The sequence below is a fragment of the Podarcis tiliguerta genome, assembly GCF_965153285.1.
Source record: "Podarcis tiliguerta genome assembly, chromosome: 2".
Lineage (NCBI taxonomy): Eukaryota > Metazoa > Chordata > Lepidosauria > Squamata > Lacertidae > Podarcis > Podarcis tiliguerta.
This window is the reverse complement of record NC_139535.1, coordinates 63,207,259-63,232,371: the sequence shown is the minus strand read 5'-3', so window position 1 is coordinate 63,232,371 and position 25,113 is coordinate 63,207,259. Positions and strand designations below refer to the sequence as shown.

The 25,113-nt window shown below is 44.1% G+C and overlaps 1 protein-coding gene across 3 annotated transcripts in view; it reads left to right on the top strand.

The window, feature by feature from the left end:
• The first annotated feature begins 10,786 nt into the window (after positions 1–10,786).
• LOC310672051 (epididymal secretory protein 4-like) overlaps positions 10,787–25,113 on the top strand; it is a 28,830-nt gene continuing 14,503 nt past the window's right edge. Inside the window, exons 1-5 of one of the 3 annotated variants that reach the window (XM_083428592.1) lie at positions 13,749–13,874; positions 14,626–14,762; positions 15,783–15,853; positions 17,134–17,223; positions 18,375–18,476. In XM_083428592.1, coding sequence (XP_083284718.1) covers positions 13,776–13,874; positions 14,626–14,762; positions 15,783–15,853; positions 17,134–17,223; positions 18,375–18,476 — 499 coding nt within the window. In that variant the 5' untranslated portion in view covers positions 13,749–13,775. Of the gene's footprint in view, positions 10,806–13,748; positions 13,875–14,625; positions 14,763–15,782; positions 15,854–17,133; positions 17,224–18,374; positions 18,477–25,113 lie in introns of those variants that run through there. The other 2 variants (XM_083428593.1, XM_083428591.1) reach the window with 2 other exon arrangements.

The window sequence follows — 25,113 nt, the reverse complement described above, 5'->3', positions numbered from 1 at the left end:
ATTTATGAGCAACCCATAACAATTATGAATGGGTGGCGATAGCCTGTGTGGCAAGTAGAGATGGACAGATCAGTCTGTTTCTGGTCCGCATCAATTCCGCAAGTCCATTTTGTTTGGTTGCTGCATTAATGTGCTGTTTCTTAAAAAAGAAAAACCCATGAAGCTGCAACTTTGCTCTTGAAGTGCCAATTCTTCCTTGTTCAAGTGAGTGTTCTTGTAAAATGGTCACCAGGGTATCTATGGGAGTGCCTGTTATTGTTGCTAAGTTAGCTCTGTTTCCTAATGCTAATAATCTAATAATTGAGAGGTCATTCTCAACCGATCTTAAAAGATTGTTCACTGAAACATAACTGAATAGATGGGTTCTAATGTATATAAGACCTTAGTAATTTCATGCTTTTGAAGTGCAGATATTATTTAATTTTTGATCATAACATTATTCTCATTGCATTCTTGTTCAATGCCACCTCACTTTAACATGGCTTTCTATAACATTTACCTTGTACTGTAGCGGAAGAATTTCCAAGACACTGGGGAACCTTTTCTGCCTTTCACGAGGCCATAGCTCTTTGGACTTTTATTTAGAAAATCCATTAAAGTTTACAACACAGCTGAACTAATATTTGCAATAAGGGAGTTGGAGATAAGTAATGTGTCTGATAAATGGAAAACTGCCCCAGGATGCCTGGAGATTACTGTAATTTTGAAGAAGGCAGCTTATTTACAGTGGGGAAATTCTTCTTGTATTATTTCTTAGTTTGCTGTATTACAGGGAAGGGAAAGCAACACAATGGGGATGGTGGTCAGGGAAGAAGCATTGTACAAATGCTGTAATTGCACAGGAATTCCTTCTGGTAAAGATACTGTTACAAGCTAAAGGATGACCTTGGACGTAATGAGGTCTTTGATAATTCCAGACCCTCCAAGTGTCCCTATTTTCCGGGGACGTCCCTGATTTAGAGAAGTCATCCCAGTTTCTGATTTGATCCCGGAATGTCCCGCGTTTCCCAGTGTGGTATAGTGGTTAAGAGCTGTAGTCTCGTAATCTGGGAAACCGGGTTCGCTTCCCCGCTCCTCCACATGCAGCTGCTGGGTGACCTTGGGCCAGTCACACTTCTTTGAAGTCTCTCAGCCTCACTCCTCTCACAGAGTGTTTGTTGTGGGGGAGGAAGGGAAAGGAGAATGTTAGCCGCTTTGAGACTCCTTAAAGGGAGTGAAAGGCGGGGTATCAAATCCAAACTCTTCTTCTTCTTCTTCTTCATTGGAGAAATCTTGATGGGTATCATAGGGTGCCCCTATTTTCATTGGAGAAATGTTGAACAGAATGGAGCTATCCAATCCCCAAGCTGTCTGAAGGCAATCCTGTATAGGGAACTTTTTAAAAATGTTTAATAATTTATTATGTTTTTATATATGTTGCAAGCTGCCCAGAATGCTGGGGCAACCCTATAAGATGTAAAATGATCATTATGGAGGGGGATGATCCTATTTTCATCAGAGAAATGTTGGAGGGTATGCAATTCCTCAGTCTCCAGCTTGTCTGGTAAGCAGGAAGTTTGTCTGGTAAGCAGGAAGTAACAGATGGGAAGAGTGCACTGGTCCATTTCCAGTATTATTGCTGACTCTATTAACTTGGAATTAGGTAGGAAGTAGCGAAATTTAGATCCAAAAGCAGTCCAAGAAAGATCCAGATAATTTTTAGTTTTTTAACAACCACTTTTTTTCTTTTCAATTATATATTTGGTTTCATAAATCTATATTCTAGCTGCTTCAGCAATGTTGTCATCCTGATTTCATCCTGGCTTCTTCACACTGCGATCCTTTAGCATTGCTGTGACATTGCTTTTCCATCAGTTGGGAATGGAATTAAGATGTCCAGCCACATGACACAGTATAGATCTTTATAAACAGCAGTGCTCATCCCCAAAGGCCGGAATCCTTCTATAATATTTCCTGAGAAGTAAGTTGCATTCCTCAAAAGACTCCTCCAACTCTAATGGTGGTACCACTCACTGGGCACAGCCTTTCATGTTGCTGGGGATATCTTAAACTTATTTGCATTCATGGCACATAGCATATTTACAAATGTTGACTTGTATAACAGGTGTGTCCACATTACATGCTGATCTCCTTTGAGTATACCAAAGTCTCATACACAGTTTTAAAGTTGGGTGAATATTAGCAATGCAGCAATCCAAAAAACCAAGTCCTGAAAAATCATTTGGCTGAAGAATGTGATTCGTTCTTTCACATTATCTGAGCCTGGAAAATGAAGGTGGGGGGGGGTGGAATTAAAGTCTAAAGCTAGCACATAAATGCTTTGAAGTGATTGTCAGAGGTTTATCTATCTATTCTGGGTCCAGTTAAGAATCAAAGCCACTAGTTTCAGAAGGAACTATGGACTATAATTGATTATCTAACCTGACAGATTCAAGAGGCATTCCAACAGTAAAATAAAGGAGCAAATACTGCTCTCTCACCTACTGCTGTAACAGCAAGTAGCTGCCAAACACAAGAGCATTGCCAGGCACAGCCTCAGTTGTTAGCTTTCTTCTAATGAAAAAAAGATTAGGTGTTCTCATCTCATCAGATGTGATGATACAGGGAACCCTGCAGCCCTAGGCTTACCATGATGCAGACTTGGCAGAAACTGGACCAGGTGTCTTTCTTTCTTTTTTTTAAAGCCTCCTTCTGTACTCCTGATTACTGCAGAAAACAATCTCCATTTTGTTTGATTGTGCCAAAATGAACATAAGCTTAAAGCAGATGCCACTAGGCATTCTGACAAGCTACACCTTCATATAAGAACATTAATGGTTGCGTGCAGCGTCTGATACAGTGAGTGCTACTGAGCTCAAATAAGACATGCCCAGTAGACCTTCTACAATCCCATCATCCTTTGTCATGCTGCATCTTGGAAAATTTCCTAGAATATAAATTAACAGAGAGCACCAGATTGGTGGCCGGTGGCTGATAAAATATTAGCTGTGAACAGGGCTTTGTTTCAGCCGGAACACACTGGAAATTAGTTCTGGCACCTCTCAGGTGGGCGCCATTGCCATTATAAGAGAGCAAGGGAGGTGTTCAAAGTGAGATTTGGCACCTCTTTTTCTAGAAACATAGCAGTGATTGTGAGGGTATGTGACTGTATTACATGTTTTTAGATATTCTTCATGTTTTTAATTTTGGTTTGGTTTTATCATTTTGGTATTTGCCACCCTGGACTCCTTTGGGAGGAAGGGCAAGATATAAATTTAATAAATGAATAGTAGTAGTAGTAGTAATGCTGAAGTTTGATTTTCCTTAGCTGTGACTTTAACATTTCTTCCCTCCACCCCAGGATGCTACACAACTGAGTTTCCCGACAATTCTCTTAATAATGTCCAGCAAGTTCTTTGTGGCTTCAAGGCTTCTCTGTGTTGGGACTATGTGTAAAAAATGTAACTCAGGGATAAAATGAAGCCGCCTTTAAACATACTCACACCATAGCTTCCCTACACTTCTTCCCTGTGTAGGGAACAGCTTCCCTGTTTCTGCTCTTTCAATCAGTGTTAGGCTGGCATCTTGTTCAGTTCAAATGCTACAATAAATAGTCAATCCATCAAGAAATTAAATGATATGCCCTTTGTTAAAGTTAATTATGTGAGGATGGACATGCTCTGACTAAGCAGGACCTACTATATTTAAAAAAAAATCTTTATGCCATTTCGCACCAAATGTTTTGGCAGCTTAATTACAGGCAGGTGGTGTAGCTGCTGTAATTACACAGAAAGCCTCCTATTTTGTCATCACACTTAATTAGAGCTGTCTGGCTATTGCTCCGGTCTGAAAAGGATGTTTCTTGGATCAGTTTCCATGTTTCTGAAAAAAGATGAAAATGTTAACAAGCTGAGCGAGTTGCCTGTTGAATCAAACACCAATGCAGGTTTCCTGGAATTTGCTTCTGCTTCAACAGAGGAAAAATCATGACATTCATAGGACTGGACTTTGGCCTCTCTTTAGGAAGGCAAAACAAAGGCTGGGATCTCAGTCATGTTTAACTGCCTTAATGAAAAGGAATTGCACAACTAGAACTGAGATAAGTATCTAGAACACAAAATTGAAAGGCGCTACTGTAATCTTAAGGGACGCAGGTGGCGCTGTGGGTTAAAACCATAGAGCCTAGGGCTTGCTGATCAGAAGGTCGGCAGTTCGAATCCCCACGACAGGGTGAGTTCACATTGCTCGGTCCCTGCTCCTGCCAACCTAGCAGTTCGAAAGCACGTCAAAGTGCAAGTAGATAAATAGGTACCGCGAGAGCGGGAAGGCAAACTGCTCTGGTGTGCCAAAAGCAGCTTAGTCATGCTGGCCACATGACCTGAAAGCTGTACACTGGCTCCCTCGGCCAATAAAGCGAGATGAGCACCACAACCCCAGAGTCGTCCGCAACTGGACCTAATGGTCAGGTGTCCCTTTACTTTACTGTAATCTTAGACTCTAGAGTAAGGTTACCAGACGTCCCCGTTTCCTGGGGACAGTCCCCCGATTTACAAATCAGTCCCCAGACAAATTCCATCTATTTAGTAGGAAGTTGAAAAGTGTCACCGGGGTAAAAAAAATATGGATGTACCGTGCTATATTAGAAGCAAAAAATTTGTTTTGATGAATTGGAAGAGCCGCAAAAAGATTCCATTGAGCACATGGATTGATAATATGGACAGATTAGCTACATACGAACGAATTGCATGTCAATGCAAAATAAGAATGGATAAATATCAAGAGATCTGGAATTAATATTTAAGCGATAAGGTGGATAGTGGTGGGAAGTAGGGGGAGGAGAGAGAGGTTGGAAAATATTGTTAAAAAGGGGGTAGTCATTGAATACATATCAGTGTATTCAAATCTGAATTGTCAAATTGTGTTATTATTGTTATTATGGTTTTTGTTGTATGTGTCTTTTGCGGTTGATGTTTGTATCGAAAAAATGATTAAATAAATTTATTTTGAAAAGTGTCCCCGTATTTATTGAAAAAAATCTGGTAACCTTTCTCTAGAGGGCACTGAGTTGAACTCCTGCTTTGTTGTTTTCCTGGGAGATCTGCTTCATCTTTATTTTATGCCTGTGTCTTAATTTACCCAAGAGAGAAGAAGTATTTTTGTCAGAGGGGTTGGTCTTTCAATTTAAAATGCATAAAGTGATGTCCTTCCTTAAACTGAGAATTCTCTGGCTTACCCATAGTGAATCTGAATAATGATGCTAATGGCTTTGAAGGCTTAACAGAGGGCAAAAAGCCCTTTCCAGATTGAAGATAAGTCAACCAACAGATGAAGGAAAATGCATTAGAGAACAATCCCATACATGCCTATTCAGAAGTGAGTCCCACCTGACTTCAACAAGTCTCTCTCCCAAGCAAATGCGTACAGGATTGCAGTCTTGGTGAAGTGGCAAATTGCAGGCCTTTAAGAGAGACTGAGAAATCTCACCTAGTGATTTGAAGCACAAAAGAAACACTGCTCCTGTTCCTGACAAATTTGAATGGGATTTCGTGCTTATATCAGAAATGTCTGGTTGTTGCTAGGGTGATCAGATGTACTATTTATCGAGGAAGGTCCTCTGTTTGAGGGGCTGTCAGACGGCAGAGCCCCCAAAGATGTTCATCAACAGCAAATTAGCACTTGGCAGACCGAGCAGGTGCATAGATTACCTAGTCATAGCCTTTCCTGCTGTGGTGAGAAGTATTGTACTTCTATTTAAATAAAGTGATTATTTCAAATGTGCAGCTATACGTTAGTAGCATGGGCACATATAGGGTTGCCATATTTCAAAGAGTGGAAATCCGGACACAGCTTTATGCCCAACATTGTTGAGCTTTTTTTTGGCAAAATCACAAAAACATGGCAGTTTTGATCTATTTTTAAGGGAAATCGGCAAAAACTACACCAGCTACATGGATTGCCATATGGCCAGATTTTCCCAGACATTTTGCCAATTTCCACCCAGACACTGCTTCTGACTACAGAATTCTGGGTAAGTCTGGGAAATTCCAGACATATGGCAACCCTCTACGCAAATCTGTATCCTCTTTTTTCCTGTTGTTGTTGTTGTTGTTGTTGTTGTTGTTGTTGTTCTCCTCCTTCTCCTTCTCCTTCTCCTGGTGATGTGTAAACAGCTATTCTCATTCCAGCATTAATAATATGTTGCTTGGGCATGAACCGGATGCTTCCAGGATCCATTCTGATGCTGCTATTAGGCTCAGCATGGCATATCACAGGGGCTGGGGAACCTATGGCTCTCCAGATGTTGTTGGACTCCAGCTTCCATCAACCCCAGCCAGAAATGATGGGAGCAGCATCCAGAGAGCCACAGCTTCCCTCCTCCATGTTGTGGTGGCCGGCAGCAGGGACTCCTCTTCCGTCTCCTATCCACAGCCAGCAAGGCAGCCACACCTGAGCCCCAGCCCCCACTAGGATGCCTCGCTAGCTGGCTGCGGAGGATGGAGCTGAACTGCTTCTCTCTCAGAGGCAGCACTGATGCTGCCTGCTGCCTTTTTTCATTGACTTTGTGGGTGTCAGGCCCCCACAATTACCGTATATTATTGTGGGTGCCCAAGCACCCACAACCCCCCTGAGTTGGCTCCTATGCCCACATTACCTTTCCCGCCCCTAGCCACAGTGATCCATGCGACGGTCACCTCCAGGCTTGACTACTGTAATTCGCTCTACGCGGGGGCTACCCTGGAAGCTGTCCCAGAAACTCTAGCGGGTGCAGAATGCTGCAGCGAGGCTCCTCACGGGGTCTCTGCCATGGGAGCATATTCACCCAGTGCTTTTCAAGCTGCACTGGCTCCCGGTAGAGTACAGGGTCAGATTTAAGGTGCTGCTTTTGACCTTTAAAGCCCTTCGCGGCCTAGGACCCTCGTACCTACGGGACCGCCTCTCCTGGTATGCCCCACGGAGAGCCTCAAGGTCCATAAATAACAACACCCTAGTGGTCCCAGGCCCTAAGGAAGTTAGATTGGCTTCAACCAGAGCCAGGGCCTTTTCAACTCGGGCTCTGGCCTGGTGGAACGCTCTGCCTCATGAGACCAGGGCCCTGCAGGATCTGATTTCTTTCCGCAGGGCCTGTAAAACAGAGTTATTCCGCCTGGCCTTTGGCTTGGAGCCAATTTGATTCCCTCCCTCCCTTTCTTTTTTCTTTTCCTTCTCCTCCTGTCATGAGGCTACATTTTAATATTTTAATGTTTCAATATTTTAATGTTGTATTTTAATTTTGTTTTTAAGTTGTAATCATTCAACTTGTTTTTATTATTGCTTGTAAGCCGCTCTAAGCCCGGCCTTGGCTGGGGAGGGCGGGATATAAATAAAATATTATTATTATTATTATTATTATTATTATTATTATTATTATTATTATTTAAGGGTAAATGCCAGGTGGTGTTATTTGACAACTTCTTAAAGCCCTGTCACCATCAAACTCTGCAAAAGAGTACAAATCATGTCCTAGCACAGCTGTTAACAACCCTTCCCCTCCCCCGCCTCCAATATGGAGTGTTCTGAGAAAGCAAATAGTTGCCAACTGGAAAAGCTCCACTCCTGGTATGATCACTCTATGCCTGGTATGAAATATCTGCCTTATCATTTGCATGTGCCCTTGGATCCTGGACAGTTTCCTTGTTGTGTTAAGTGAGTCAATACTCTGAATGGATAACATTGTCTCAGCTCTGAGGGGAGGAGATAAAAGTACACACACATTTCCAGTATGGACTGGTGCAAGTATATCCCTGCTTCTGGAGAAAAGTTATTTGTCCTGTGGAGGGAGGGTAATATAGGCAGTAATAAAACAGGCTCTCATGGCTGCATTTCTTTCAGAAATAAAATATTGGGAAATCCAGATACTGGGAAATCCAGTGGACCTTATCCAGACTGGCTGGATGAAGCCCATTGGAGTGCCTTCCCCTGCTGCCATAAGGACAGCACTAGAATATTATTTCATTACTACGTTTTATTGTTCTACAGCAGTGTGAATACAGTGGTACCTCAGGTTAGGTACTTAATTCGTTCCAAAGGTCCGTTCTTAACCTGAAACTGTTCTTAACCTGAAGCACCACTTTAGCTAATGGGGCCTCCCGCTGCCGCCGCAGCACAATTTCTGTTCTCATCCTGAAGCAAAGGTCTTAACCCGAGATAATATTTCTGGGTTAGCAGAGTCTGTAACCTGAAGCGTATGTAACCTGAAGCGTATGTAACCCGAGGTACCACTGTACATACATTTAGTTCTGCCCCACCCCAGGATAGACATGAGAACTGCCCATAGACATCCACAGGGGAAACCCTGGATTTTAAGATACCTGCCTATCTCCCACCTCACTCAGCAGATCTTGGCAGAAGTCTGCACTGTTTGTGTGTAGAGGGCTTTTGAAAATGGGCCATGGGCTGCATAAAGTTTGTGGAAGGCCATAGAGTTGGAACTTGGGCCAAAAGTTGCCCACTACTGACCTAAGCAATGTGTATCACCCTCCCTGTGCACACGTGAAACTTGAAAGGAAACTTGGAACCCTGTCTTACTGGGCACTTGCTTCTCCCTGTCTGTCCCCTGAACACAAGACAAAAATGGATAGTCTGAACATGTCTTCATCTTTGTTTTGCTGAAGGGAGTGCTGCTTATCTAGTTCGAAAACAAAAACCCCAGAGAAGGATGCTATGCTTTCTTGTGTAAGTTACTGAAAATAGTTTTGGGATCAATAGTGTATATAAGGGTACTAGTTAGAAAATTATCTGGACGGATCACATTATATCCCACACAGACAAGAAGGGCACTGCCAATGGGAGCTAGGCTGAAGCACACAGACTCGAAAAACAACCGTTCTTGCTTACTCAGCAACCCCTGCGTCTCAGAAATTCTCTTTTGAAATAACTACTCATTACTCATTATCATGCCACATCTCTCTTGTCCTCTGCAGGCAACATGCCACCCACGCAACATCCAGCTTCAAGCCATACAGACTACATGTGAGGTCTAAAGTGGGGTCTAAAGTCTTCCAACTACTAACCAGTTGGAAGCCAGCTGCTCCTTTGTGGGCGTTGCCATTTTGCTGCTCCGGGAGGGTTCCATTGCCTTTGCAGAGTGCATGATCGACAGGCCCAGAACAACTTGGGATGTGTAAATATGCCATGTTCTGTGGTTTGACAGTGGTTTCTGTCACCTTCTCATTTTTCTAGTCTTTAGTTTAGTTCTCCACATTTTCACATCAGGTTTGGAGGGTTTTTAAAAACAACAACAACACAAAAATTTGTGAAGCTGGCACTCATGAAGAACCTAGGTATGCAGGAATGCACCTAAGTCAAGGGAGCATCTTTCCTGCTGAGCAATTCAAGATTGGTCAATTGGCAAAGAAAACACACACAGAGAGAGAGAGAGTTATAGAGGAATCAGGCGTATCTATGCAAACCATTCCTAACGTTGCTGCCCTCCAGATGTTTTGGACTACAACTCCCATCAACCCCAAGCAGCATGGCCATGCTGCCTGGGAGTCTTGCATCCTAAAACATCTGGAGGGCACCAGGTTTGGGGAGGCTCTTCTATGGCTATTTCCAGCACTATGGAATATATTGGCTCATTATTTAGTATGCAACTATATCCATATTGTGATCTTCCCCCATTGAAATATTGTTTGGGATCTTCCAGTGTTGAAAATCAGAAACAAATTATGCTATGCTCTGAGTACCCCAGTTTTATTCACTAGCTGCCTGTTTGAAGGTTTAAAGGTGATAAAATTAATTACTCCTCTGGTTCATCTTGAGGCAGTAACCCAATTAGTATGTGGCTAAACTTGGAAGACCAAAGGGAATTGGATTAGTACTGAGAAAGACAAAGAAGCAATTAAAGCACCGCTATTACGAGAGACACATTTAATTAACATGCACTGTTTTTATTTTCTTTCATGTTTGAAAAGCTAGGGAACTGACCTCCATTTTGTGTCTGGAGACTGCAAGAACCCACTCATTGTGCTGACTATGAGCAAGACAGATGGAAAAGGCCTTCAACAGAACTAGGCACGAGGACTCTCTGAAAACAACAGCACTCCTTTCGGGTGATTTTGGCTAAAGGATCGTGAAAGGATTTGCATTAAGGGATGATAAAGAATATTGCAATGTCTCTTTGTGGCAAAATCTGGACCCATAAACTCCATTACGCCTCAAGAGTAATGCATGCTCCTTCCTAAGCACCCCAGAATTTCTCAATTAAAACCTGTCTGGAGGAAGATTGATAAATCCTAATGATTAACATCAATGTAGCCATAATGTGTCAGCCATCCCAGCCCCACTTTCCCTACAGGTATTTACAGACTGCCTGACAAATGTGACCTGGCATATAATTGGCTAGAAGGTGCCAGCTGCCACTAAAATGCTTTTAAAAAGGACTAGGAAAATGGTCCTTTGTCCCTCATGGATCATCAGAAAACCCTGCAACTGGCCAGCTATGCTGTGTTAGTCATGAGGAGACCAGAAGCCTGTTTGTCAGTAACTTGTTCAGACCATTCTTAGTTGGTGGAGCAATTTGTCTTGTTCAGGATAAGATAGAGTTAGAGAGTTCCTTTTGCTTTCAGTATTTTGCTTTGTCCCTTTGTTCTCTCCCTTGCCTTTTTCATTCCTAAGAAACATTATGTAATTTGACAAGTTGGGTCTTGAGTTCACAGCTGCCAACTCACAGGCTTGGTAGAAAAAAACCCTGTGTGCCTAAGCCACCTTGTTCATGCTACAGAGCTATAGGAATTGGGGCTGACAGAGAAAAGCAGGCTGCTCTGTTCACTGGGACAGACAGAGAGGTGGGCACCAGCTCTGCTTGCCTTGTAAATGGAGAGGAATCTTGGTGGTGGTGGTGAAACAATTTTATTTTACCTCAGGGAGTGTCAAGTAAACTGGATGCTATCTTTAAGAGTTTCTGGAAAGTCCCAGAATTCCCTCTCATTTGGGGCCTGGAGGAGAGTGGTTACCAGGCAGCTTGGCACATGCCTGGCCTACTTCACAAGGCAATTGTGTACGGAAGGGCATAATTAGGCTTTCCTAGTCCCCCTTCCCTTCCCTTTACAATCTTGGCATCATGAACCCAGCCAGATCTATGGTGATTTGACTGAGACCAAACAAACTCTTCCCAGTACACTCATGCTGAATAAAAGATGAAAAGGGAGGATATGTTGGCCTGTTATTGTATAAATTGGGCCCATGCTTGGTGCCTTGCCCACCATACATTCATTACCTGCTGGCAAAGTGTAGACCCAGTTCCCTACAGTAGCTTAATACACTCTTTGTAACCCCACCCCCCATCCCTGTGGGATTGCTAGCTGGGAATGGGTAATATAAATATGTCATGCCAGTGCTTCATCATCTTCATTGGTTTTCTGTCCACTGGCCTTGGGTCTAATTCTAAATGCTGGTCTTGACCTTCACTGCATAGGGCCAGGGAACCTGATGGACCACCTCTTCCAATATACCCTGCCTAGACCCATTTGGAGTGCCTTTGTTAGCTGCCCCATCAAATGAAAAACACAGGTGGCTATTAGTGAAAAGGACTGCTCAGTGATGGCATTTCAGTTCTGGGACACCCTCTCCAGCAGAGCTAGCCTAGTGTCTCCGATTTCCCCTTTTTGGCAGCAAAGCAAGCCTCCCCCCCCCCCCCGGGCATCTTAATGCTTTCTGTATAGATTGTAACACTGTTCTAGATTTCTTGAGTCATCCCTTGTGCCATGAGTTTTAGGCTGCATTATTTTTGAATTGTTCACTTTTATTTTGCCATCAATGAATTTTAATTTGCTTTATTCTGTGGTTGGAAAGCTGCCGGGAAAACATCCTGTTATGGGGCAACTTATAATTATACATAATGAAATATCAAAGTGCTTCATTTTGGGCTGGATGATGTTTGTGAAGTGTAAAGCCCCCCCCCCTCCTCCCCATTACTCGTTTGCAAAACTATCATGAAAGAAAATAATGAGTTTACAAAGTGTTCTGAATAGTCCAGGGAACAAAAGGAACAGTGCTGAGGCAAAAACATCCCCCTCACCTTCGATTTCCCCATACAATGGTGATAAGCTCCTGTTATGAGAATCTGGCTAAAGCAATGCCTAGGAAATGAAACTGACAGCGCAATCCTACATGTTTCTACTCAAAATAATAGCCTGCAGGTCTAGAGATCTGTGGGGTTTCCAGTCATTGAGGATGGAGCAGGCTAGGAATGGGGATTTAGGGACAGAGACAAGACCAGCACACACAGCCTACTCCTGTTGTGATTTCCAATTCAGATATAGCACCAAAACATGGCTCTTTTGAGCTTACTTGAAGGAAAGATGCTTCTGAATACAAGTTTTTGGAAACTGCAAGAGAGGAGAGTGCCATTGCACAGGTTATGCCTGTGTGCATCTCACAGGCATCTGGTTGGCCACTGTGAGAACAGGATGTGGGGGTAGTTGAACTCACCCATTGCTACAACGCCTTCTGTTCTGGATTCTTCCTTGATTTCATTCTTCAGCTCAAAATATACCTGAGTGTTTTGATCAGGGGGGACAATAGCACATCCCCGGTACTGAATTACTGAATAATTCTGTGGAGAAGTTTGCCCTTTTGGGGATTTCTAGCTTGCTGGACTCAGTGTTGTCTTTGATACACAGAGTGGCACCATCTCTGGTACATCCCACTCTTTCCTACAGAGTTTATATCCAGAAATAACTCTGTCCCACAGGTTCTCTGTGTTCTCTGTGGCTGGAGATTTGTCTTGCCCAAGTGGCCATTTGGCATTTGATCGAAGCCTGTGGAGACTCCTTTGTGCTTCAGAAGAAGGGAACAAACATGCTTGTTCTCTTGGGATGTTGAGGGGGATGTTTTTGAAGGCTGGCACATTCCATTCCTGGGTGGGTGCAAAGATAACATGATCTCTGAGGCATTGCCTTCCTCCCCTCATCCAAGTTTGCCCAGAGCTTAAAGACTTACATCTGCCACCGTCCCTTGCCCCACAAAAGAGGTAGAAGGCTTTTCACAGAATGAACTGCTTAGGGTGGATTTCTCCCACAATACTAGATGACCATCTCCCCATCGCTCATCAGATCTATTTTGGGAGCAGGGTGGGTGGCAAGGGATGATCTATATTTCCATTTTGGCACTGGGCTGGGTGTACTAGTTTCAACCCATGGTTGGGATAATTGTTCCGCACCTGCTGGTCTTCTGCACATTCCCCTACCTGTGGCAGTGCTGCCACCAGGGAATGTTTGGTGGGCCTGATCAGGTCCTTGAGGTGGCAGTTCCCACCACCAGCCCCTGGGATGTGTAGTCCAGTGATCTAATATCCTGGATAAGCTTAAGTATTTCATTCTGTGATAGGTCTTCTCCTCCTTTTGCTGAAAAGACCACAAGCCATTAAGGGCTGGGCCAGCTTGTGGAGATAGGGTGGGGCGGAAGGAGGAGATGCCATGGAGCACCTGCGATCTCTGTACTTGACCAGGAAGGGCATGTGCCAGCCTTGAACACCCCCCTCAAGAACATCCCCCTCAACAACCCAAGAGAACAAGCATGTTTGTTCCCTTCTTCTGAAGCACAAAGGAGACCACCTTGTTCCACACCACAAATAAAAGTAATTCCCTTCAAAAATAACCCTGTTGCTCCCACTCTGTTCTTCCCTTTTGCATAAGTTGGTGAGTGGGATGTGCTTTGAAGACATTTGGAGGCAGATATTTAAACTGGGCTGCTGAAACCCTGGACCATCATTCTCTCCCCCTGCACAGTAAGAGCAGGAGAGAACCAGCTCCAGGATGATTGCTGTGCTGCTGCTGGTGTTTGGACTGACCCCTGCCAACATATTTCCTGTCAGTGCTGACATCCCTGTGTACCCGATTTTTGACCCCCACATGGTAAGACATTTACAGATGGGACTTGCAACCTGTGGAAATGAGTGATGTTTCCCCTTTCCCCTCTGACCTTGCTTCTCTTAGGACTCTGGATAGGACACCTGAGCAGCTTTGCCCTTGAGATAACAACAACAACAACAACAACAACAACAACAACAACAAGATAAAACATTAATATAATATAATATCAGGCAGGGAATAAAAATATTCTAAAATCAATGAGCTAGAGTAAATCCAATCAGATGGCAAACGGCAGATTAGGGTTGTTGATCTTGAATGCTCACAGTAAAGGCCCTGTTGCTTTTGGGTCCCCCTTCTCCTCTCGCCCAGGCCCACAAAGTTGGCTATCAGCAGATTAATGGCTCCCTGATTTTGATTTGTGTTTCTAGCTCTGGTAGGAAAATTACAGAGATGAGGTGGGTTGCTTAAATCAGGCACTTCCAACTCCCCAGAGACTGCAATGTACTCCCAGGATAAAATAACTGGCACTAATCTATGCATTGTCATTGGAGGGAGGAGGAGTGTGTGGCGTTTTTTTGGGGGGGGGGGTTGGCCAGAGTTGTTGAGCATTTTTTGGGGGGGCGGGGGGAATGACAACAAATGCACAACAGAAAGTGCAGCACTGAAAATTGGACGCAGTGCTACAACCAACATTACTTTCGCTGTCAACCGACTGGACGTTGCTATTTTATATATTTAAACCTATCACCTTTCGCTGCCCCCTAAAATGTCAATCAAAATTCTTCTGTTTTAGGCTATCGGGAAGTGGCACCCCATCGCAATAGCTTCCAAGTTGCCTGAGTTGCTGGAGCATGATCAGAAAATATCGCCAATGGACCACACGGTGGAGGTTTCGGATGGAGATATGAAACTCACCGCTAATTATATGTCGTTAGTACCTTACAACTGATCCCTCTCCTCCCATCATGCATAGGTTGGGGATTGAACTGGGTTCCTTGTGCATGCAAAGCAGGTGCTCTGCCACTGAGCCACAGCACTGATTTCCCCTGAAATCCTTTTGAGATGCTTTGGAAAGGGCATAAAGATTCTGGCACTGCCAGTCAGTGTAGAAATTATTGAGCTGGATGGAGAAATGTCCAGATTTTGTACAGAGCTGCTACTTAGGGAAGACCACATGTTTCCCATCCCCTATTATGTCTCTCTCTCTCTCTTTTTTGGTCTTGTTTTATCTTAATATATCATAACGAGCCACTTAGGTTTGGCATAGTGATATAAATAAAACATAGCTGGAATGCTAATGGAAACATTGAGTAATCCTGTGGAAACCATCTGATAATGTAAAAAGGTAAAGGTAAAGGTACCCCTGTCCGTACGGGCCAGTCTTGACAGACTCTAGGGTTGTGCGCCCATCTTACTCAAAGAGGCCAAGGGCCAGCGCTGTCCGGAGACACTTCCGGGTCACGTGGCCAGCGTGACATCGCTGCTCTGGCGAGCCAGAGCCGCACACGGAAACGCCATTTACCTTCCCGCTAGTAAGCGGTCCCTATTTATCTACTTGCACCCGGGAGTGCTTTCGAACTGCTAGGTTGGCAGGCGCTGGGACCAAACAACGGGAGCGCACCCCGCCACGGGGATTCGAACCGCCGACCTTTTGATCGGCAAGCACTAGGCGCTGAGGCTTTTACCCACAGCGCCACCCGCGTCCCGTACATTTGATAATGTAGAGGCCCCCAAAAGTCCTGTTCATTTTGAAGGCATTGATAGCAAGAGGGTGCCGTTCCTCTTGACACTCTGGCTATCCTTCCCTCTGGTAAAGTCTAAGGCATCTTACTGGGAATGTATTCTTCCACCAGTGGCTCTGAAACCCTAAAAAATAGACGTGGGGGAAGCAAGGCAGAAGCAGGCTGGGTATCTGGTTTTGAAGTGCTTTCACTTAGCTCTCTTTTCCAGGGATGGTGTCTGCAAGGAAGCATCTTTCGTGTTAAAGCACACTGACAAAATTGGTGTATTCAAAATTCCTGGTAAATATGACTACCATAAGCTGCCCTCATATATATATCATGAAATATATCATCATATATATCATGCCCTCATATGTATCATCCCAGTCTGATTGGTTTTTTGGGTGGGTGGGTGAATTAATCATTATTTTGGTAATATTGTGCTCGATGAAGAGTGCTGGAGAACTTAAAAGTTGGCCAGTCTTTCCTGACACTAGGATTGGCTGAAATAAATGTAATGCTCACCTAGAGGGTTTTATTATTTTTGAAATCGACCAACACAGCTAGTTTTTGCTTTTCTAGTGAGGTTCTCCAAAGCCCTTGGGATGCCGCAGGAAAGGTTCTAGTTTAACAGAGCCAGGCAAACATCAACAACAATTTTATTACTTATATCCCGTCCATCTGACCGAGTTACCCCAGCCACTGTGGGCGGCTCTCAACAAAGTTAAGGAGGAGCAGAAGGGGTGGTGAGTTCTCACTGTCTGGAGCCTCTCTGCAACCTGCTTGCTCTGCTAGTCTCCAAACAGGGTCTAAGGTCCCCCCTCCTCCCTGCCACATACAGTGGTATCTCTAGTTGTGGACACAATATGTTCCGGGGTGCCGTTTGCACCCCGAAATTCCGCAACTAGAACGGTGCTTCTGCGCAAGCAGGGAGTGCACACGGCCATTCTGCGCATGTGCGAAGCGTGCAGAATGCATCTGCAACATGAAGCGAACGCAACATGAAGCGAACGCAACTAGAGGTATGACTGTATTGAGAAAGAGGCGGGGTGTGTGTGTGTCCTTCCTCAAAGCAAGGCCTTCTGGGGCAGGGGTTGAGAAAGTGTCCACATAATCATACATTTCCTATGGTAACTAGTCAACATTTACATTTAACTTTAGATTTTCAGCATAGTACTTGCAGCCTTGGCCACACAAACACCTTCCTTTTAGGAAGGACACCCTTTTCTCTGACTCAAGAGCTGGAGGAGTCTGCCATGCCTAACACCATGGCTAAAAGAGGGGGAAAGTAAGACAGGCAGCAAGATGAAATGTGTGGGGGTGAAGGAATGGTGATTCCCACTGCCTGCTTTAGGGAGGGCAATCTGTGGCAGTGGACCTGGGCAGGACACTTTTTAAGTCATGGAGATTCACCTCCCTTAAAATTCTGAAGACATATTAATGAGGGGGCGGGAGAAAGAATGAATAATTAAGGTGACTAAGAGTGGCTGATCCCAATTTGCCTGCCCCCCCTCCACTAACAGCCAAGAAATGAGGAACCCGCTTCTTTCAGTTGATATCTTGTGTTGTTTCCTGTATAGATGGTATTATCCACATGATGGAAATCGATTATGAAAAGTATGTCATTTTGCACAAGAAGAAATTAGAACATGAAGTTATGTATCTGTCTGGTATGTGTTATGGCAATGGATTTTATTTTTATTTATTAAATACAGCTCTTCACCCATAGATCTCAGAGCAGTTCACAACATAAAACAAACAAACCAATAACCCTCACTCCACCCTGTGGCATATTTGTGGTTCAGCAAAAAGGATGCTAGTTAGTTAGTGTTGCTGTTTTTCAACTCACTCTTCAGCCACAAAGAAGTTAGAAATCTCTCTCTCTTTCTGTGGACCAGCCAGAGCAGGAAAAGTTCAAAGGAAGGAGGCAGAGCCAGTGCTGCTCCTCACTCTGCTGTGCTGAAGGAGTTGGCCCTGCCTTGCCTTTTCCTCCTGTAGTACAGTTTGGTGGCTGGTGGAAGGTTTTGCCTAAAACATCTGGAAGGCATCCATTTATGGAAGGATACCCTAAGTTCTGTTCAATCCAATTACGGCTCTAGTTAACATACAAAAATAGAATACAAAATTATTGAATATCTTTAGCTATACTTATCTGGCTAATATACAACCCCCCCCCTCTTTTTTTGCTGTCAACAGTCATCTGTCCTGTACAGAGTTAAAAAGAAGGAGGAAAACCTATTTAAAATCTTGACTACAATAATCTTCCAGAATAAAAAGTGGCTAATGGAATAATCAGCCCTTCCCGAGATGAAGGAATATCTTTTTTGGAAAAGGGGGTTGAACCCTGAAGAATGGCCACTTTAGCACTTCACATGAAGATAAAAGGTGTCCCCAAAATAAAAGGAAACAGGGGGCTGCAATATTAACAATGATCCAGCAGAAAGAGCAGCTACCATAAAGCCTCCCACTAGCAAATAGGGACAGTCAGCACCTGTGTAGGCTTTCAGTTCCTTTAGATCAGGCATGGCCAAACATGGCCCTCCAGATGTTTTGGGACTACAACTCCCATCATACCTAGCTAGCAGGACCAGTGGTTATGGATGATGGGAATTGTAGCCCCAAAACATGTAGAGGGCCAAGTCTGGCCAGGCCTGCTTAGATCCTCTTCACTGGTTTCATGGGTGTTCTGTTCCTGACTGTCCAGTGGACAATCCAGAGAAGATGTCAGGAAGAAGAGACTTTGGGTGCTCTATAGACATAAAACAGATATTTCAGCCTTTCTGAGAACAACAATTTACTCAACCTTTGCTTGTGTTTAAAGCTAGGGGATTGAAAGTGGGAGATGACATCAAAGAAAAATTCAAGAAATTAGCCTTGGAGCAAAAGTATCCTGAGGCACACATCAAATACTTTGGAAACGTTGGTAAGGCAACCTGATCTCAATATTTTTTTATTGTAGATGTGTATGAATGTCTCTATGTGAAACAGAATCTGAGGGGCTATATTTAGTCTCAGAGAGATTCACAAATCTGGATCACCACTACAGTTTGAGTACAGTGGTACCTCGTTTGCTGAATGCTTCAGAAGTTGAACATTTTGGTTTTCGCCGGAAACCTGGAAATAAATGCTTCTGAATTGAATGCACCTCGGCAGTCGAATGGCTACTGAAGCTCATTTTTCAATTGTCTCAGTTGAATTTGCTGACTGCCCATTGCGCCTTGGTTGTCGAACGCTTCAGAAGTCGAATGGTCTTCTGGAACAGATTATGTTTGACAACCGAGGTACCACTGTAGTTAAATCACTGAAATTAACTGAGGTCTGATTTCCATGCTTAATCATAATTAAAGCACCTGAAGCTATCAGGAATTGAGTGGGGGGTTGATTTGCTAAGGTCAGCAGACAATTTGGACCTAGCTGTGGGAATGGATAGGAAGGAGTTTGTTCTACATCCCTCAGCTGGGGTGGTGTGTGTGGTGGGAGTCCAGCAATTCTGGCTCCTGGGCAGGGTCTGGCTAGAGACCAGCTGAGGGACGCGGGTGGTGCTGTGGTGTAAACCGCTGAGCCTCTTTAGACCACAGCGCCCAGCGGTTTAGACCACAGCGCCACCGCTGAACCTCTTGACTTCCGGGTTAGCGCCTCCGGCAATGGCGGATTTCCTCTAATCTAGAGGAATCCGCTCCACGAAAACTAGGGTCTGGACCGCCACGGCGAGAAGAAGAAGAAGAAGAGTTTGGATTTGATATCCCGCCCTTCACTCCCTTTAAGGAGTCTCAAAGCGGCTAACATTCTCCTTTCCCTTCCTCCCCCACAACAAACACTCTGTGAGGTGAGTGGGGCTGAGAGACTTCAAGGAAGTGTGACTAGCCCAAGGTCACCCAGCAGCTGCATGTGGAGGAGCGGAGACGCGAACCCGGTTCCCCAGATTACAAGACTACCGCTCTCAACCACTACACCACACTGGTGGAGACCCGTTAAAAAACACAGGCGGGAGAAGCCTGTGGACTTGGGATTCAGCTGGCACCTTTTGCACCTCCCCTACTCGCGGGGAAACCCGGTTTCGGGGATCCGGAGTGACATGGGGTGAGCGGCGCGGTGCTTCGGATCAATCGCTTTTTTCGTGGAGCGAAGCTGCATTGCTGTTGCTGGAGAGTGCTGACTTTTCCTGTGGACAATTGGACTTTAAACAACTACTTGTTAGTAGAACGGGAAATTGGATTTTCAAACATCGTAATTCGGCACTGAAACGGGAAGGTTCTAAACAGGAAGTCCACCTTCCGTTTTGTAAATAGATCAAAGCAAAGACGTCGCAAGCTAAAGTCTGGGGAAAGCCTCTTGTAAAGGATTAAATTTTCACCATTTAAAATATTAAACCCCCCTTGGAAGCAGGAGAAGAGGGGGAATTCTTTTTGGACTGTTTAAGCCTGCAGGAGAGAGAGTGAGGAGAGAGAAATGACCACCGTCTTGAACCTGGGACCGGGCTGTCAGTAAGATTGACGGTTTGGGAAAACTTATTGACTGTGAATAGAACATATGCTGATAGATAGCTAAATAAGAGATATACATTGTTTCCACTGCTTTCCTCTGCATTTAAAAAGGAGAAAAAAGTAACTGAAATTTGAAAATTAACTTTGTTACTGGATTTGGGTTTAAAAGGACAGACACATAGAAATTGTTTCCTCTAGAGGGAGCCTTTGAAACTGTTGCAGGAGTGAAGGAATTTTCCAGTTAGAATCAAGGACCGTGAGAAATAAAAGTGACCTTGGACAAGAATGTCAAAACAAGAAGACATAGTGAATGCATTTTGCAAGATAAGTTCCCTATTGGAACAACTTCATGAGAAGACGGATGTGATGGTTAATAAAATTGACAATTTGGGACAAAAAACAACTGATTTTGGACAAAAAGTGAACATTTATACAGAAAATATTCAGGTATTGACTCAGGAACCCATCTCGAAATGGCAAGCTGTGGAGAAGACGATGGAAAAAACTGCTTCTGAATCTCAAGCAATACAAGTGGAGGCCTCGTCTTCACAGAGACAATTTGATGGATATAAGCTGATGCCATGTGTGATTGATTTTGAAAGTCAGATTTGGAGAGACGATGTCCTGCTTGGATCAGAGAAGGAAAGTTGGACAGACTCCCTTATGAAGGGATGCTCTGGGCTTTGTGATTCGGATCTGGGCCAGGGGGAGATTGGAGTTGTGGAGACCTTCAGCCTCGAAGGGACTTTGGAGCATGTCCTGAAACATCTTTTGGACTTTAGTTTTGTCTATGGAGTATGGGCTGACCTGTCGACAAGGAATAAAGGAACTGTCAAGATGGAAATAAAGTGTAAGCATAAATTTGAAGAAGACCTGCAGAAGGGACATGGAGAAGAGTTAAGAGCCTCAGATAGAAGATCACCAGGTTGATGGACTATATAGAACTGATAGAAAGGACTGACAGAATCTGAGACCAGGGAGAAGAGACGGTGGAAGAAGATTGGAAAAAAAATTTAAAATCTATTTAGAGAAATATTGTAAAATTAATGAATGTTAGGAAATGTTGGAATGAAATTACATGACTTTAGTAGAAATATTATAAGGAGTAAAGTATAAATGAATTTTAAGGTTTTGATGATAAGATAAGGTTAAAATAAATTAAGATAACTAAATGATAGAAAGCAGTGAAAGATGGAAAGGATTTGCTGATATAATTAATAACTGGAATACAAAAATGGGAGGTGTGAGGAGGTCGAGGAAATAAGTTAATGAAAGATAAGGATAAATATTGGATGTGTTTTTAATTGGTTTTGTGGATTTTTTTGTGTTTTGATGTATTGTGTTGTTGTTTTTTGCTTTTTTAATGTAATCTTTTATTCTTTTTTTTCTCTTCTCTTTCCTTTTTTGTGTAACCTTTAAACTTCTAATAAATATTATTTAAAAACAAACAAACCGCTGAGCCTCTTGGGCTTGCCAATCAGAAGGCAGGCAGTTCGAATCCCTGCAACGGGCTGAGCTCCAGTTGTTCTGTCCGAGCTCCTGCCAATCTAGCATTTCAAAAGCACGCCAGCTCAATTAGATAAATAGGAACCGCTGCGGTGGGAATGTGAATGGCATTTCCATGATCTGTGCCTTCATTATTGTGTTCTGTTGCACCAGAAGCTGAAGGCAGCCCTGTTTAGGGAAGCTTTTAATGTTTAATAGACTATTGTATTTTAATATTCTGTTGGAAGCTGCCCAGAGTGGCTGGGAAAACCCAGCCAGATGGGTGGGGTATAAATAATAAATTATGATTAATATTATTATTATTATTTAGTCATGCTGGCCACATGACCCGGAAAGCTGTGGACAAATGCCGGCTCCCTCGGCCTGAAGCAAGATGAGCACCACAACCCCACAGTCACCATTGACTGGATTTGACTGTCCAGGGGTCCTTTGCCCTTACCTTTCTACCTAGTTCCCAGCTCTAGATGATGGCCTGGTTAGGACTAGCAACTCTGTCTTCGGCTGCCTTATGGGGCTCAGATTCCAGTTAATTAGAATTAAAGTAGTCCCAGCTGCAAGGAGGCAGCTTCCACTTGGCTGGAGACTGGGGGAAAAACCCAGCCAAAAGTTACACATGGGATGCTGGCCTAGGTGGCTATCGTATTTGAAGGTTCATATTCCCCCAAAGACCTTAGTGAGGACCCGTCCTTCCTGGCCACATATCAAAACCTTTTCTTGCTGCTTCTTCTCTTTGGTTTTTACACCTCTGTGTTGTTTATTTTATCTGCTCTTCTTTCATTGGCATAAATTTTTATAGGCTCTGTTTCCCACCCCCAAAATTTCTGCATTTGTTAACTGTGTTGAGTGGCTCAGTTTTGAACTAGAATGGTGAGATACACATGTTCCTCACAGTGGCCGACCCATTAAGGCAAATAGGACACGGTCCCACCAGCCTTAGTCTGCCCCTAGGGAGTCTTCACATGCCCACCTTCTTACTGACCACCAGCCAAGTAGTGGAACTCCTTGAGAGCTTCCTCCTTCATCTCAGTGTTGCCCCTGTGGAGCTCAGTAGGCGAGGGCCTCTCATTGGCTGTAGTTGCAGCTGTCATTTGCTCTGGCTCCATCTGCTGTTGGCCTCCCTGCCTCCCATGCCACCAATCCCAATGGGCATCATCTGCCACTGATTGCAAATAAAGAAATACATATGAGTTGCTCACATTTTCTTCCTCCTTACCACTTTCCCTGACACTCTTCTCTTCCTTTCTCCCACAGAACAATGCACTCCATAGCTGCTTAATAACCAGATACAGCAGTTCTCCATATATATTTGCAGCATTGGTTAATAATCAGAAACACCCAATAATCATTACTCTTTCTGGATGGTGGAGATGATGATGACTACGGATCAATGCCTCTGTCCACTCACCACATTTCTAGCTTGTAGAAATTGATGCAAGCAGAACAACAACGTCTTTGAGTTCCTCCCTCTCCTGAAACTATTTTAGAAATAAATACATTGCTTAGATCTTGCAAACTTTGTCAGAAGCATTATTGGAAGGCAAAATGGTAGAAGATAAACATATATGAACCTATCAAGCAGCCAAAGCACCTGCCCAGTGAGTGCTCAGCTGAAATGGTTGCCAATATGGTTCTCTAACTTTGGCCATCCATGCCCATTGGCCAGGCTGACTGGGACTGATAGTACTCATGGATGGAGTTCAACAACCTATCAAGCTCACCATGTTGGCCACCCCTTGTGGGAGTAGCTCTCCAGAATCTTGGAATGAGAAAGGCTTTGCCCATGACATGCTTTTCCTTTAATTGGAGGTGCCAGAGAGAGGCACCTCCTGCATGTAAGCCAATGTTCCACCCATTCCGAAAAGCCTTGGAATGAGAACTGTGGAAAGGGAAATGGGTACAGAAGGGCGAGAGAATATAAGTGAGAGGCTGGTTGTAATTCAAAAAAGAAAGACTGATGGAGAAAGGTGAGAAGAGAAACTGAGAGGGGCAAAATAGCAGGGCAGAGAAGAAAAAGGGGAAGAGGAAATAGAATAATAAAAGAATAATGTAATGCTCAACTGCCTAAGGCCTGGACAAATATAGATGTTTCAACCTCAATTCCTCGAGAGAGAAGGTTTTGGCAAATGACATAGCCAATTGCCTGTGTTGTAACCCTCCATACCTGACTGGCTGCAGAAGCATTACAATTAAATAATTTAAAGTGGATTGGTTACATCTTACTATGAATGCCAATTTCACCATTCCTTTCATTTGGTGCAGGGATTTTATTTTAAGTAGAAACAGGAGTCGGCTTTTGCACCTACACATAAAAACACACCACTTTTATTTGTTCTCCAAAACGTGGAGGGGAGGAAGAAGGAAAAGTGGGACATTCTGGGATAAAATCAGAAATGGCTTCTGTAATTCCAAGACTGTCCCTGGAAAATTGGGACATGTTGAGAGTATGCCATAATGGGCAGTTTTTACTTTGAGTAAAGTTTATGCCCCTTCATCGATCTCTGCCTTGTCATGGTGAAGGGGCTTGAATAACTCAGAGAAGCTATGAGCTTTGCCATGTAGGGCCACCCAAAACAGACAGGTCATAGGGGAAAGTTTTGACTAAGCGTGATCCACCTGGAGCAGGAACCGGCAAGCCACTCCAATATCCCTGCCAAGAAACCTCCATGGACAATAACAACAGGCATATAAAAGTTATGATGCCCTTCAGGTCGGAAGGCGTCCAACATGCTACTGAGGAAGAGCGGAGGACAAGTACAAGTAGATTCAGAGCTGATGAAGTGGCTGGGCCAAAGCCAAAATGTCGCTCAGTTGCTGATGTGCCTGGAAGTGAAAGGAAAGTCCAATGCTGTAAAGAAAAATATTTCATCAGAACCTGGAATGTAAGATCCATGAATCATGGTAAGCTGGATGTGGTCAAGCATGAGATGGCAAGAATAAATATTGTCATCTTGGGCATCAGTGAACTAAAATGGAAGGGAATGGGCAAATTCAGTTCGGATGATCATCATATCTACTACTGTGGGCAAAAACCCTGTAGAAGAAATGGAGTAGCCCTCATAGTCAACAAAAGAGTGGCAAAAGCTGTACTGGGACACAATCTAAAAAATGATAGAATGACCTCGATACGAAGCCAAGGCAGACCTTGTAACATCACAGTAGTCCAGGTTTATGCACCAACTACCAATGCTGAGTAGCTAAGGATGCGGGTGGCGCTGTGGGTTAAAGCCTCAGCACCTAGGACTTGCCGAGCGAAAGGTTGGCAGTTCGAATCCCCGCGGCGGGGTACGCTCCCGTCGTTCGGTCCCAGCGCCTGCCAACCTAGCAGTTCGAAAGCACCCCCGGGTGCAAGTAGATAAATAGGGACCGCTTACCAGCAGGAAGGTAAACGGCGTTCCGTGTGCTGCGCTGGCTCTCCAGATGCAGCTTGTCACGCTGGCCACGTGACCCGGAAGTGTCTGCGGACAGCGCTGGCTCCCGGCCTCTTGAGTGAGATGAGCGCACAACCCTAGAGTCTGGCAAGACTGGCCCGTACGGGCAGGGGTACCTTTACCTTTACCTTTACCAATGCTG